Source organism: Chiloscyllium plagiosum, unplaced genomic scaffold, assembly GCF_037043375.1.
Source record: "Chiloscyllium plagiosum isolate Xiang-an unplaced genomic scaffold, Cpla_swu_hap1 HiC_scaffold_1, whole genome shotgun sequence".
In the NCBI taxonomy this organism is placed as follows: Eukaryota; Metazoa; Chordata; class Chondrichthyes; order Orectolobiformes; family Hemiscylliidae; genus Chiloscyllium; species Chiloscyllium plagiosum.
In genome coordinates, this window is record NW_028270139.1 from 66,742,537 (window position 1) to 66,758,049 (window position 15,513).

The 15,513-nt window shown below is 36.2% G+C and overlaps 1 protein-coding gene across 8 annotated transcripts in view; it reads right to left on the minus strand.

Moving 5' to 3' along the window:
- Positions 1-9,978: 9,978 nt before the first annotated feature.
- LOC122550905 (amyloid beta precursor protein binding family B member 2b) overlaps positions 9,979-15,513 on the minus strand; it is a 266,027-nt gene continuing 260,492 nt past the window's right edge. For all 8 annotated transcript variants that reach the window (XM_087987615.1, XM_087987610.1, XM_087987600.1 and 5 more), the window contains 2 exons: positions 14,973-15,152; positions 9,979-14,358 (listed from right to left, as the gene is read on the minus strand). In XM_087987615.1, coding sequence (XP_087843741.1) covers positions 14,191-14,358; positions 14,973-15,152 — 348 coding nt within the window. In that variant the 3' untranslated portion in view covers positions 9,979-14,190. The remainder of the gene's footprint in view (positions 14,359-14,972; positions 15,153-15,513) is intronic.

Consider the following 15,513-nt stretch of genomic DNA (forward strand, 5'->3'; position numbering starts at 1 on the left):
TTCCAAGTAAAGGTGGTCCTACCTATTTAGTTAATCTTTGACAATGAGTAGCTGCTTTGACATTTATTTTGAATCCAATTGGGGCCACCATGTGCAGGAAAAATTGAAGAATAGGAGAGCTGCTGCTACTACAGTATCTTATTCTCCTTAGGCTTTAAGGTCTGCGAAATGGTAATGGGGACAAACAAAAGGGAACAACAGATATTGTTGCATCAAAGGGAAAGTATCTGCATAAATGCAATTGGCATGATCAAGGTTTTTAGTGATTTTAAGGAGTCCTGTTTGTGCATTTAACATGCAATTCCATATTATGTAAAATAGTACAGAAGAATATTTTAGGTATAGTATATTTATATTAAAAAGACTCTACACTAAGATCAGGTGTATTCTTTGAGCAAAGTATTATCATTTGATCACATTCAACCAAATAATATCCTTTACCTTTTGTGGTGTCTATATGCTAGTCATTTGAGGTCTGTCTTTATTTGCTACGTATTAATATCTATCACCCTCCCCAGCATATTTCCTGAAAAATATCCTTAATTTCCCAACTGTGAGTGGATTAACTCTTGTAATAATCTTCCTCTTCCATGACTTGAATTCTATGCCAAATGGAGATGCACACCAGTAAGTGGACATCTGGAGATGATTCTGTGAAAATCAAATAAAATATTGGACGCAACCTCTCACATCAAACATCCTGCCTCACTTTTGAGCCTTAATAACCACACTTATTTGCTCAGGGTGAACAGGGCATTTCCTGAATCCTCTGTAACCATTCAAAACTAAAGCTATTGACCTTCTGTCCAACTCCACTTTCAATTCAGAAGTTGACCATTTTTAGGGGCTAATTATTTTCTTTATACAATTGACAATATCAATGAGATGTCATTGACCAGATACATCCCTGAAATATTTTGCTTCATTTCATTGCCAGTTCATAGTCCATAAACTTGCTCTTAGCTTCTCTAGTCAACCTTTCAATGTCTGTCTCCAAATAATGTGCACCTATTTAGACAGTCATTGGACTACCATGTCAATACATTTTCATTATTCCTTTAGCCTATAAGCCAACTTCCAAAGTCTTTATCCTGCATTTAACCACCTCTTCAGTTTTTCTTTTGTACCAATGTTTAGATAACAAATGATCCATTTTATTTGGGATTGACTTAATCATCCAGAGTTATTTATTTCTTCTTTCCTATCGTTTAATGCTCTTATAATCAAACTATATTATATCTCCTTTACTATAACCACTCCATTCTTTTGTTGAACCAGTTCCAAGATAAAATAGTTACTAGTAATAAAATCAAATGAAGTATTAATGAAATGAGTGATATTTAATCTTTTTAATCCATGTTTGAAAGAAATTAAGATGTCAAGACTTTAAGTTGGCATTGTGCTAAATAAATGGTTAAGCCGTAATAAGGTTGTAGGAAGAAATAACAGAAGTTAGTGTTTGGAGATGGTGTATTTTATTTTATTTTATTTTATTTCGTGGGATTCTGGCCTGAATTTAAGAGTATGGACATTTACAATTTAGCTTATTGGGTTGGCTAATCTATAATAGTATTTAGAATACAGCCTCATTGAGAATGTTGCTGAATTGTTGCTTAAATTGTCATAATTGTATGCAAATGTATTCAAATTATTGGAGAAAAACACTTATACCAATTACATATACATGTTTCATTGCTCTTCAGATTTTTATTATTGCTGTTTTTGGCTGAAATATTTACCAAATTACTGTACAAATAAAATGGGTCATTAATAGTTTAAACAGCATTACATTATTCCTGAATTATGGATCAATGTGGAGCTTGTGGTGGATACAAGAATTCAGAAACAGAAAAGTGACATTGCCAGTACTGTTCATGATAGGAAAAATATTCAAAAATTGCAGAGGAGAAATTTCTATTATTTACTTTGAACGTAGAGATTTTTATATAAATGGCATGTGAAATATTATTAAAAGTAAATTGGTCTTTCAATCTTCACCTAATTACATTCAGTAATATGGATCACTAGAGGACAACATTGTATATAAACTCAATGAGCATATTCTTAGTGCATTGAAATGGGAGATATCTTAGGGATCTTTTAAATTAAAATGGTTGAATATCTTTTGTTCAAATTTGTGAAGTTTTCAGTACAGTATGACAGTATGCACCATGACAGATCTATTTTACCCTAAGTATAAAGCAGCATTCTATTTTCCCCAATAGTTGCAATTTTAGCACTTATGTCAATTTTGCTCTGGGACAAAATAATTATTTTGTTAGCTGCTGTAATTTTAAGAGCACTGTATGCATACACAAATCTACCTTTCCTAGCACTTCCGGCACAATCATCTGTCCTTGGTATTGTATGAATGAGTAACCAAAAAAGGTGGCAACTTTTCATTCCCAAAGCATTTGTGTAATGTCAAATGTTCAGAGCTCATATTTCATTAATACTCAAGTTATGGTCCCTGACCCCTGTGAATATACTTTTGTGGCCATGTTTTATTTTGTTAAAAATAATTTATTACAATAAGGCTGTTATCCTGTCATATCACTGTGCCCGTGCAATGTCAATTTTATTTTCAAACCCCTTACATGATGTATAGAAAGTATTATAATGAAGTTCTGATATTCTGATGAGTAAGCTTGTTTTTTTTAAATGCACAGAAAAGTATAAACTACATGGTGCCATTTATGCAGCACACACAATGAATACAATTCTGCCTGTAATCTCCAATTAGAATGCTGCACGTTCATTATTAGTCTTATACCTTTAACAGATTTGCACTTTATATATATTCTTTGTAAATGTAACACTGTACACAATTAAATTGTAACAAATTTACCCTCCTTTGTAGTTTTTATTTCTTTAAACTTTTAACAAAATACGGTTCAGTAGTAAATTGAGATACCATAAGTGGATTCTGCATCACAATACATGATATTAGTCAGTATTTGACAATGCTTTTCAACTTCAAATTCAATAAATGAAATTTATAAATTATAGGTATAAAGGTCGTTCCTGGAAGCATGAAGAAGCAAGAATTGAAGCAACAATGTGCTGTATGTGCAGCAAAAAGGACTTGAAGGCAGGATGTTCTCTGTGCTCATTAAAAAGATTTGAAGCCATGATTTTCTGTGTTCCATCAAATATTTCCAATTGCTAAGCATATACACCTGTCTGTAGAGACTGAAAACAGGTTTGGTTGAACAGCACCTACTTTCCCAATGAAATTAATGGACATCTTGAACTCGTCAGTTTTTTTTGTATTAAAGCTCCAAATGGATGCATTGGACGTGGAAAGAACTGAACAGAGGAGCAGTAGCATTGGGAGTTAGAAGGGTTACCACTTCCAACTAACATCTATTTCAGGAAGAATGCAGAAAGGTTCTTTGCATAAAAAAACTCACTTCCATGCACCTTCATCTCTAACCTGTAGGAAGCACACTGGGAATTTATACTCTGATCAACTGATCATTAGTTTGTTGATTGGAAAATTACGGACTACACATATTTGATTCCATACAATAAACACCTTGCAAATGCTGCTTTCTGTTCCATACAGATGGCTTTCAATACATTAAATAAATTTTAGCAAATCCAAAAACCCCTCAAATTAACAATTTACTTTAAAGCAACTGTGATGTCCTGATGAGAGCACGCACCTCTTTGATTGGCTGAGTCATGAGGGAGCCATCAATTTTTCCCATCTGTATTTATGAATTATTCTCATGCCAGTTAATGATTTCAAAAGGACAGTTTTTGTTAGGTGTTTTCCTGTTTCTTTTCTGTTCTGATTGCAGTGTCAGCTGGAATTATTAAACAGTTTAAAACCAGAAGTGAATCTTGTAACTTATTGATTTAATTTACCTTCCCCTAACCATTGGCCAATATGATGCCGATGAGCCTGTTTCAGGCAGGTAAAGATACTATCCCTAAAGAGACCTTGCAGAAATGGTCAGTAAAAGCCCTACTTCCAAGGTATTCAGTTACATTCCTTCTTGAAATACAGCTGTAGCGTGGCACCAAGCTGGAGAAGAGTCATAGAATCCGAACAGTGTGGAAACAGGCCAATTAGCACAACAAGTCCACATCAACCCTCTGAAGGGTAACCCATCCAGACCCATTCCCCTACCCTATTACACTACATTTACCCCTGACTAATTCACTTAACTTACACATCCCTGAACACTATGGGCAATTTAGCAGGGCCAATTCACCTAACGTGCATATCTTTGGATTGTGGGAGACACAGGGAGAATGTGCAAACTTCACACGGACAGTTGCACAGGGCTGGAATCGAACCTAGGTCCCGGATGCTGTAAGGCAGCAGTGCTAACTACTGAGCCACTCGAAAGTCAGGGGAGATGCTGGTGGCCACAAATTTTCTGGGGGAGTTTGTACACAGTAGCAAAACTCTGGATTCCGATCTTGACCCAACACCTGTGGACGCACTTGAAAAAACATCTGTGTAATAATCAGGTATAGGAACCTTCCTAATCTTTCCTCAAGACTTGCAGCACTCCCAACTGTAATCCAGCTAACTCACGAAACATTATCTAAGTCATCTTGACCACAACAGGCACTGCTGAAATCAATAACCTTGGTGGATTTTGGGCAGAAATTGGATTTGGTGAGATTGGATGGGCAGGGAAAATCTTGCATAAGCCAGTGGAACTTATCAGTCTTGCTCCTAAGTAACTCCAATATACTATACAAAGACATTAAAATTCATGAGATTTAAAGGTGTATGGGATTCATGGCTCAGTGGCTGCATGGGTAAAAAAATTGACTAAGGAACAAAAAGTTGGGAGTAGTTATGAATTGTTGAATTTTAGAACTGGATATGGGTGTGAAAGGTCAGTGAGCCAGTGTGCTGGTCTTCCCTTGTGGCCATATTGGGACCACTATTTTAATTGCATATTAATGGCATGGATTTGAACAGCAAATAATTTTAAAGTTTGTAGATGTTGCAAAACTATAAAGTTCAGTAAAAATGAGAAAGGTATTAAACAGACTTCAGGAGAACATATGCTGCTGAAATGGGGAGTGGAGTGGAAGATGACATTTAATGCAGAGACAGTGAAATTATTCATTTTGTTAGGGAGACAAAGGAGAGGCAATACTACTATATATTTTTCTAGGCATGCAGAGAGACTTTCAGGTGTATGAATGTAAGTTTTGAAAATGGTAGTACAATTTCGAAAGCTGTTAAAAAGACATGTTGTTGGCTTTATAAATAGTGACAGTTGACAGTACAAAACAAAAAAATTATGATAGACTTTTACAAAACATTGGTAGGAAACACTGGGGAGATTGGAATTATTTACTTTAAGAAGAGTAGTTAAAGGGATATTTCATTGAGTTGTTGATATAGAATTGTGATGGAGTGAAAAATGAATAAGTAGAAAAATTGTTACTCATGGTGGAAATGTCAGTAAGGTAAGATGTAAGACACAAGAACCAGAAAAATCCAGATGGAAAACAAAAGAACCTTGGAAAGTTCTGAAATGGAATGCATTGCCAAAAGGGTCATGGAAGCATGTACAATAATACTTTTTCACAAAAGATTGGATAAGTATTTGGAGAAAACCTTGCAGTACCACAGTAAAAGAGTAGGACACACCTTTCTCTTTATTCTCCATGGGATGTCAGCATTGATGACACAAGGCTAGAATTTGCTGGCCATCCCTAATTGTCTTGGAACTCAGTTGCTTGCTTAGCCATTTCAGAGGACAATTGAGAGTGCATTATTATGAATTTGTTGTCACTTATAAAGGTCCCCCCCCCCACCCCCCCAAAGGGCATCAGTGAATCAGAAAAGTGTTTCATGGTCACTATTCCTAAGAATAGGTTTTAATTCCAGATTTTTTAAAAAATCAGTTTAAATTCTTCCTCAGCATGATGTGAACCACTGGTTGCTAGAACAATAGCCTGGGTCTCTTCGTTACTTGTCCAATGACATTACATGTGAGCAGAAGTAGATCGTTCATCCTCTTCAGCCTGCTCTGCTTTTCAATGAGATCACAACTGATCAGTTTGTTTTTCGAAGTCCCTGTGCCGTCTATATCTGGTAACCTTAGATTTTTGTTAGGCAAGGGATTCATCGACTAGTGCTTTAGAAATATATAATGAATCATCTACATTGCTTTCGGAGGTAGAGAATTCTAAACTCTCTCAATGCTTAGGGAAGAAAAACCTCTCCTAAGAAAAACCTAAGAGTGAAGCTTACTGTTAAAATGTTGCCCCCTATTTCTGAACTGACCCACAAGATTACCCAAATATTACTGTGGGCGGCACGGTGGCACAGTGGTTAGCACTGCTGCCTCACAGCGCCTGAGACCCGGGTTCAATTCCTGACTCAGGCGACTGACTGTGTGGAGTTTGCACGTTCTCCCCGTGTCTGCGTGGGTTTCCTCCGGGTGCTCCGGTTTCCTCCCACAGTCCAAAGATGTGCAGGGTCAGGTGAATTGGCCATGCTAAATTGCCCGTAGTGTTAGGTAAAGGGGTAAATGTAGGGGTATGGGTGGGTTTCGCTTCGGCGGGTCTGTGTGGACTTGTTGGGCCGAAGGGCCTGTTTCCACACTGTAATGTAATCAAAAAAAAAAATCAAATAATCAAAGAGGAAACATCCTTTCCATGTATACCTTGTCAAAATCTCTTTTGGATTTTATACTGAATTCAAATCACCTCTCAATCTTCTAAACTTGTGGAAACAGGCCCAACCTACCCTGATCAGACAACCTATTCATTCCAGATGTCAAATTGGCAAACTTCCTCTGAACTCCCTCCTTTGTATTTGCTTGCTTCTTTGAATGGGAAAACCATAACTGCACATTGCATTCAAGATGGGACCTCACTGCATATGAAGACTCAGGCCTTAGAATACCTCTGCATCACAGAATTCTGCAGTCATTCTCCATTTAAATATTACTGTGCTTTTTCACTCTTGCTGCGAAACTGAACTTCATATTTTCCTATTCTATACCATCTGTCTGACTTTTGCCCAATCGAACTATTTATATTTATTTGTAATCTCCTTATACTTTTGTTACAACATATTTTTCTACCGGTTTTGGTGCCATCTGCAAATTTTGCTACTATACCTTCGCTCCCATCTAATTTAATCCTGTGGAACTCCACCCATTACATCCTGCCGATCAAAACTCATTTATGCATGTATTCTGTAAGCCAGCCAATCTTCTCTCCATTGTATTACGATACCCTGCACTATCAGCATTTATCTTGGAACAACCTTTGATGTGCAACCTTATCAAATGCCTTCTGGAAATAAAAGTACAGTAAGTCTGTAGACTTTCCATTATCCCAAACACGTTACTCCTTAAACAAACTCCAATACAGAGGAACCTCGATTATCTGGCATTCAATTATTGGAATATCGGATTATACGGCAAGATCGCAAGGTCCCGATGCTTGGCTAAACTATGTTATCCGGCATCCAATTACCTGGAATTCGATTAACCGAATGAAGTACTCCCTGCACGTATCCTTCAGTTCGTCGAGGTTCCTCTGTTAATCATGATTTTGATTAAACTAAGCTGACCCTGATTACCTTGAAGTGCACAGCTGTAAACCCATTAATGATCAATTTGAATAGTGTCCCCATGACAGACATCCAGCCTACTCAACTGTTTCCTGCCCCCTTCCTTCTTGGACTGAGGGGTTATAGCAACTACGTTTTAGTCCAATGGAACATTTTATGAATCTAAGGAAGTTTGAAAAATTAATACCTATTACCTGATTGGAAAGTTCTTTTAAGGCGCTTGAATGAAATCCATCTGGACCTGGAGACTTGTTAGTCTGCAGCTCCAAGAGTGCTTAGTGCCATTTTCATGATTGACAGAAACAAACTATTTACTTATTTCATCCATTTTTTTTAAAAATCATGAATTAGTAACTATTCTCTCTCAAGAGGATGAATTGTAAATTTACTTTTCCTTTTTAAACTTATAGAAACACTTACTAGTTTCCCCTCATACTCTTAATTTCTTCCTCCTGATTAAGCTTTTAGATATTCTTTGTCATTTTTTCTATTCTGAATCAATCATCTGATCTACCAAATGTCTGCCACTGAATTGCTACTGGTCTTTGTTAGTTCACATCAGCTTTCATGCTCACATATTGCCCTTACTTCTGTTTAAAATACAAGTCTGAGGTCCAACCTGCACACTCTCAAAGCGAATGTAAAATTCAATAATATGCTACTCAGTAATCATTTAAATCCTGTCATATTGCACAATACCAAGTTAAATATAATGCTCTCTAAGCATTTTATGAAATTCCCATCAAGGCTACCAATGTCAATCTCATTTTTTCAGTTTACTAGTAGATTAAAGTCACCCGTAATTATTGCTGCCCCTTTATCACCAACACTTAATATTTCTTCTTGCATACTTTGTTCCATATTGGGGCTAGTTAGGTAGCCTGTAGATCACTCCTGCTAGTGACTATTCCACCCTCAACTCCACCCAAAACAATTCTACCCTAACCAAGATCATTTCTAACTATTACACAAATGGTATCCTTGATTAGCAATGTCACACCTCTGTCTCTGCCTAGGTTCATATTCTTCTCGAATGTCAAACACAACTCAGTGTTCAGAACTCAATTTGTGCTATCCTGCAACCATGTCTCTATGGCTTACAATACTTATTTCAGTGTGAGCTATCATTTGTATTTTCAATCAATCTAGGCCTACCTGACAGCCTGTCACAGAGAGGTGCCTTTCTTCCCATCTCCTCTAGGTGATGCTGATTGCTTGCTTCAAGTGCCCTGACCTCACTCACACCTTGTACAATCTTTGCAAAAGTATGACTCTTTAACAAGCAGATTGGACTGAGTGGCCTGCACCTGTTGGAATACCAGATACCCTTTTTTAAACATTAAAGATTTTTTTTCTTCCTTGCCACAATAGGTAATATCCATCCAGGTAGATGATCTGTTTACAGCAATTTACAAATTGTTGCTCTAAAAGCACCTAATAAAGATGTACAAGAACAGACTGAATTACCATTTCCTAGGTGCATATTGATAATGGAGGATGTGACATTCACTTATGTAGCAGTGTAAACAATTCACTGGTGAGTCATGATAGTCTTTTGTAAAGTTAGCAGATAAGAATTGAGTAGGCCTTCATTAAACAGGTGTTTGGGATGAACAAGACTTTAATGGTGGTCAGTGTATTGAGTACATGGGGTGGCAGGTCATGTTGCGGCTACACTGGACATTAGTAAAGACACTTGGAATACTGCATGCAATTCTGGTCTCCCTGCTTTAGGAAGGATGTTGTGAAACTTTAAAGGGTTCAGAAAAGATTTAGAGACCTTGAAAGGGTTCAGAAAAGGATGTTGCCAGGGTATTGGAGGGTTTGAGCTATAGCGAGAGGCTGAATAGGCCAGGGCTATTTTCCCTGCAGCATTGGAGGCTGAGGGGTGACCTTATAGAGGTTTATAAAATCATGAGGGGCATGGACAGAGTAACTAGACAAGGTCGTTTCCCTGGGAAGGGGGGATGGTAGTGTCACTACTTCTGAGCCAGGTGGTTTGGGCACAAATCCCACCTGCTCCAGAGGTGTGATATAAGCATCTAACAGGTTAATTTATAAAAAGAAAATGAATTCTCAAACACCTCTATATTTTATTGATACTAAAATGTTTTTTAATGTCAGTTTTGGAATGACCTATACTTTATTTTTGAAATGTAAAAAGGCTTAAGGAAGTAAATAACACGGTATATCATTCTTTAAAATGGACATCATCTAAGCTGGCAAATGGTGGTAGATTTAATTTTTTCCATAAGTTACGTTTGGCTCCATGTGCGGATTACAGTTTGTGCTGCAGACCAAGAGTGGAAGGAGATAGTCCCTGAAAGACATGTAAATAACAAAAAGTGCCTTTAACTGTCAATATGTGAACATTTTGTTTTGTGTGCTCAGTAGCAAAATCAGAGGCAGAATTAAACATACTGGTTATGCAGTTTATTCTCACAATGGATTACATTTACAAGTGTAAAATCAGTGGGAAGCAGAAGAGAACAGTTACTGTACTGTAAATCAGCTGCTTAATGGCCCACTGGACAGCTCTAACATAGATCGTTTTCCATAGCAATAAGTGTACATAATTATGAGGATTAAAATAAAAAGATAAAATATCAGAGGCCTCAGTGGTTGCTGAGCTACACAGCTCAGGATTTTAACAATGCAACATACTCAATTTAAGATGAAACAGTTTAGAGGTCTGTTGATATCAAAGATAAATCTGCAGTTTCAACAGAGGTCATATCAACCACATAGTAACTGTTGGAATGTAGAATGCCAGTCACTTTTAACAAGGAGTTCCAAATGAAGAGTAAGAAAAATTTACGTTGCACTTGCTGTGTCTACCATGATGTGCATTAACAGTGCACTATACAGCACCAAGTCAATTCAATGGGTTTTCACCAGACTTTTGAGTTTTTAAGAACAGGTTATCTAATGATCTGCAAATGGATTGAACATCCTGCTCTGCCAATGAAATGCCCTCTATTTGTTTATTAAGGCAAGACCGTCAATTCTCCTTCTAAGTGCAACAGAAAATGAGAAGTCCAAGCAGCAATGGTTTTAAATGTGTCTCGGCTTGTATGTACAGCAACTGTTTGATCTTAGAAAACCAGACCCAGGTAGGTTGCGAGTCTATAATTTTAAGACAATTGCTACTACTGACCACAGTGCAACTACAAGAGGAATACTTTGAACTCTGTGGTCCAAGACTGATCCCTGGCAATCTGCTAAGTGACATAAATAAAACTATCAAATATGTGTTTCAAAACACTGATTCAATTTAAGAATGCACTGCCAATCATATATTTTGACCATGAGGCAAAATTGGCCACCTTGCACTCGAGTAAGACCTGCTTCTGGGGAGACAAGACTGGACACAAGAACTAATTCTGTGCCCCACTCTTGCTGAAGTAGTGTTTCTGGTGAGGGGTAAGAATTGGTGAAATGATCCTTATATTGTTGATATTAATATATACATGAATTTGCCTCATGAGCAAGGTTTACAAATGCAAACAGTTTAGTTCTTGTGGTGCAGTGGTAGTGTCCCTAGGTCTGGACCTGGAGATCCTGTTTCAAGTCACACCTACTTCAGAGGTGTGTAATTAATATCTCTAAGCAGATTGACTAAAATTATCTGCAAAGGCCAAGTTGATGAAAGAATCTTAGCTCCTGCAGAAGACATTCAAGGGAGACATCCACAGCTACATGCCACATTATTTACCTGGTTTCAATGAGAATGTTTAAATGTGTGACAGGTATAAACACCAGAATATTGAACATCAGTTAATGTACATACAGCTGTAATTATTTTTAAAGCTGCAAGGTTCCTGCACAAAAAACCCTCCCCATCCCTGTTCTCCTCTCCCCCCCCACAAAAAAAATCAAACAGTTGATAGTTTCTTCATGTAATTAAAACAACAAATAAAGGGGTATTGTTGGGAAGTACAAAAGGATATATCAATGACAACCCATCTGGTAAACTCCTGACACTCCAATATCCCCAATTATCATCAACAAAATCAGTTTGAAACTGGCTTTGTTCCTGTATCACAACAGTACTTTGGCTCATTGTAAGGAGAGAATAAGAACAATGAATGTTTAATTACCTTCATGTCAGTCGACAGTATTTAGAAATTAATTCGCTACAATGTGAGAACTGACAGTAGAACATAAAATAACTCAATTGAGATATTTCAATATAAAATATAATAAATAAAATAAAAAATATTTTCATGAATTTGCCTTTTTTTTTAAAAAGTTTACTTGCTGTTTTGCTTAAAATAGCTATATGGCATGCACAGCAGTGACACAGCAATTTGTCTAGAAAGCCACTGCTTATAATGGATGCATAGATAACATTCATAATCTAGTTACAACTAGCTTGTGTACTCATTAAAAAAATAAAAATAAGTACTGATATTCTTCTACAAGTATTGCATTTATAGCAACAAAAACAACTGGTTTAAATAATAGGTTGTTTAACAAACTGACAAAAACTCCTCCAAAAACATACCATTTGGTCAAATCCAGCCTGATTTTCTTTTCAATCACAGATCTGGTTTTGCTGCATTGTGCATTAGTTATAAATATTCTGTAAAAGCACTGCACACACGTTTGTGACCTTGATGTAACACACAATGTGCCTCTATTTGCAAATAATGCAGTTTCAATTTGCATATCTGCAGCTTGAAAACCTTATAATTAAAACAATTACCACTGGACCTGTGACACCACTTTCTTCCCAAGTAGAATTTTAAAACAGGAGTTCACAATATGATTGTTTTTTTTTCTAAACCTATGGAAAACACTGAAATATTTACATTGTGTTCAAATGCAATATGAAACTAGAGAAAGTAAACATTAAAATTAACTGATTTTGAAGCCAAACAAAACCTTTTGGTGCAGTTAAAACAGGAAGTGAGACTGGGATTTATTGGAAAGCATGACAAAAACCCTACTAATACCTGTTGCCAGCCTGAAAGGAACATGATTGTAAAGTGATATTTGTATTATCCTTTCGGGTTCATTCTCCAGGTCAATTATTTATTGTGTATATTTTCACTCACAATTTTAAGAAATTTCAACTCCGCGCCCGCCCCATCCCTACTCCATTGCTGATGCCTCTGAATTCCACATTAGCAATACTTCAATATTCTTCATAAACTGGATGTGATATTATCCATAGCTTTCAGCTCAGCTGAGATCTATCTGCTCTGATTCATCTCACACACCTCTAGTTCACCAGTTGAATTATGATAGAAATATATCGCTTTCTTTGTCCTGTATTTTTTTAAAACCTCATTTATCTTCAGACCTGAACTCAAACCTTTCTCCATGTGACATTAAAAAATGCTAATAGAAATTTGAACTAGCAATTTGGTGACAATACTTACATTACAATTGACTGTTATTTAAGAAATTAAACTTACTTTGCTTCGATAAACAAATACCTCAAATGTGTTTGTTGAACTTTTGAAAGATTTAGCAGGATATTTATTAGGGTAGTTGACACATAGGTTTTCCAATTTGCCTTATTCTAGGAGCTAAATGCTCTAAAAAGGATTTAATTCATAATTCTATTAAGATATTTTGTACATGCCTACTTCTTTCACTCCATCATCTTAAAGCTGAAGAAAACTACTGACATCTTTATTACCCAGTACAGCTAGGCAAAAACAAACATGGTATTTAACACAAATAGCCAACAGTCTGACAAGTTGAAATACTCCCAGGTATTCTTGGCATATTTCCAAATTACACTGCATAAAGCAATGATGCAGATTTCATCAATAAATGGCCCAAGCAGCAAAGAATATTTTCTACAAATGGCTTCTGATTATTAAAACTGTGAAGTTTTAAGTGATTAAAAGCTGATACAATAACTAAAGATTAATTAGTAAACCTTTTCTGTTTTCTAAAAAAATATTCATAGGACATAATAAACTTTTATGGCTTATGGCTAAATATTGTTCTATGTTACAGGGAAAATGTACAGCTTGTGGCTAGGACAATGATTATGAAATGAGCTTATGAAAGCTGACAAAACGGGTGAGCTGCACACCTCTATGTTTCAACATTAGTTTAAGTTGTTTTAATTGGTACTTCCTTCATTGACAGCAAACAGCAGAGCAACAAGGGATAATTTTTGATCACCTTATAAGTCAGGACACAGGATCACACAACTGCAATGGCCAAAAGGATACTACTGACTGAAAGGAACAGTTCTATTATAGTCTAAACACCACTATGATACACCAGTGTTAGTGACAGAATAAGTGCACTAGTAAATACTTCTGGTGTAAGGTTGATTGTGAGAATTCCAGCCTGAATGACAATGAGATAAACTGCTTGGGCATCGTTTAATCCAGGGTGTACAGAAATTCCAGATACCTTCCACTGGTTAGTGAATTCAAACGTTGATAGCAGAAAGTTATTCATGCGCCTCCCAAAATGTCATGATGAGGAATGAGACAACATGCTCGTCTTACATTAATTTTAACATGAAACAATATATGTTGAAGACAAGAGGATCAGCATATATAACTTGAAGGCTCAACATCTGCACGGATCATGTTGTGTCCTCTCAGTTATTTCTAGACTAACGTCTAAAGGGATCTTTTCAATCCTCTTCATGGTGATTCAGATATTGGTCGCTTTTGTTTTAAAGTGTCAATGAGAGACAAAACTCCACGTTTTACACTGGTTGTGACACGTCTTGTCACAGAGTCTGTTGGAGGACCAGAAGAGCACATCCTTGGAGGAGGAGGTCTGGCTACTAAACATTTCTGGTACCGAAGCTAAAAAACAAAAAGCATTAAATACAATTAGTTGTAATTTTCTTAAGATAATCAACCAGAAAATATAGAGTATTAAGTATAGACATTTCGCAACTGTTAAAATAATTTATTTGAAAATAGTTCAAATTGCTTTGTTAACCATTTCAATTTAAAATTGAAGATCTAACAAAAACTAAAATAGGATATAGAATTACATGCAAAAATAGTGAAGTTGTAGTACATTAGAGCTTAGCTGTGATGCAATATGCAGCTGAAACTAACTGAGCTGCAAAGTCAAATAAAGTAAATGTCAAAGATGAAGTGTTGGTCATACTGTGATATTTACAAAGCAAGACAAAAAACCTAATTTAAAGGTAATTCTGGCATGTGGCTACTGTCTATGATGCAAAGAAAAAAATATAGCTGAATTTATTTCAGCAATCTCAACAAATCATGAGCGAAGAAGTCTTAGTCTTGCATGAAACACTATAGTATGACTGGTGAATTGTGTGACATACTTGAGGTATCATAAGAAACTCCTTACTTTTCAATTTTCACGAATGTACTAGTTGACTTAAAGCACATTGCAACTTTGACATAGGCATATTGTTAAAAACTAAAAAAAAGCTACACACCATACATGCAGCCTGCACAGCCTCTGATACATTCCCTGCATTTGGTTCACACCAGAAGACATGACACTCAAAACGCTGATTTCCGGTGTCCATAATAAAAGCAAATGTATGGATGTCTTTCCCCACACCGATAAACGATAGGAAACGAACACGGCATTCCAACAAAACCTCATCTTCATCCTGCTCCGGGTGGATAAAGAATAATAATAGAAATAGTTGTCATATAGAAGATGAAAATGAGCTTTTTCTCCCTGTATCAATTTTTGTTAGAGAGAAACATTTTAGCAATACGTAAAATTAAAATTTGAACAAAACAGTTGTGCCACTGACTTTAATCACCAATAAACGAATGAGAGATAAATTGAAAATTATTAAGCCACTCCAAAACCCTCCAATTATCTTACAAAAGTTTGAGGGAAAATCTCTTTTTTGATAGAAACAGGATAACTTTAGCACCAATAATTTATATGAATTATTGTACTTAACGCTATTTAAATGTATCTCAACAAAACTAAACTCAACAAACACTCATAGAACATTG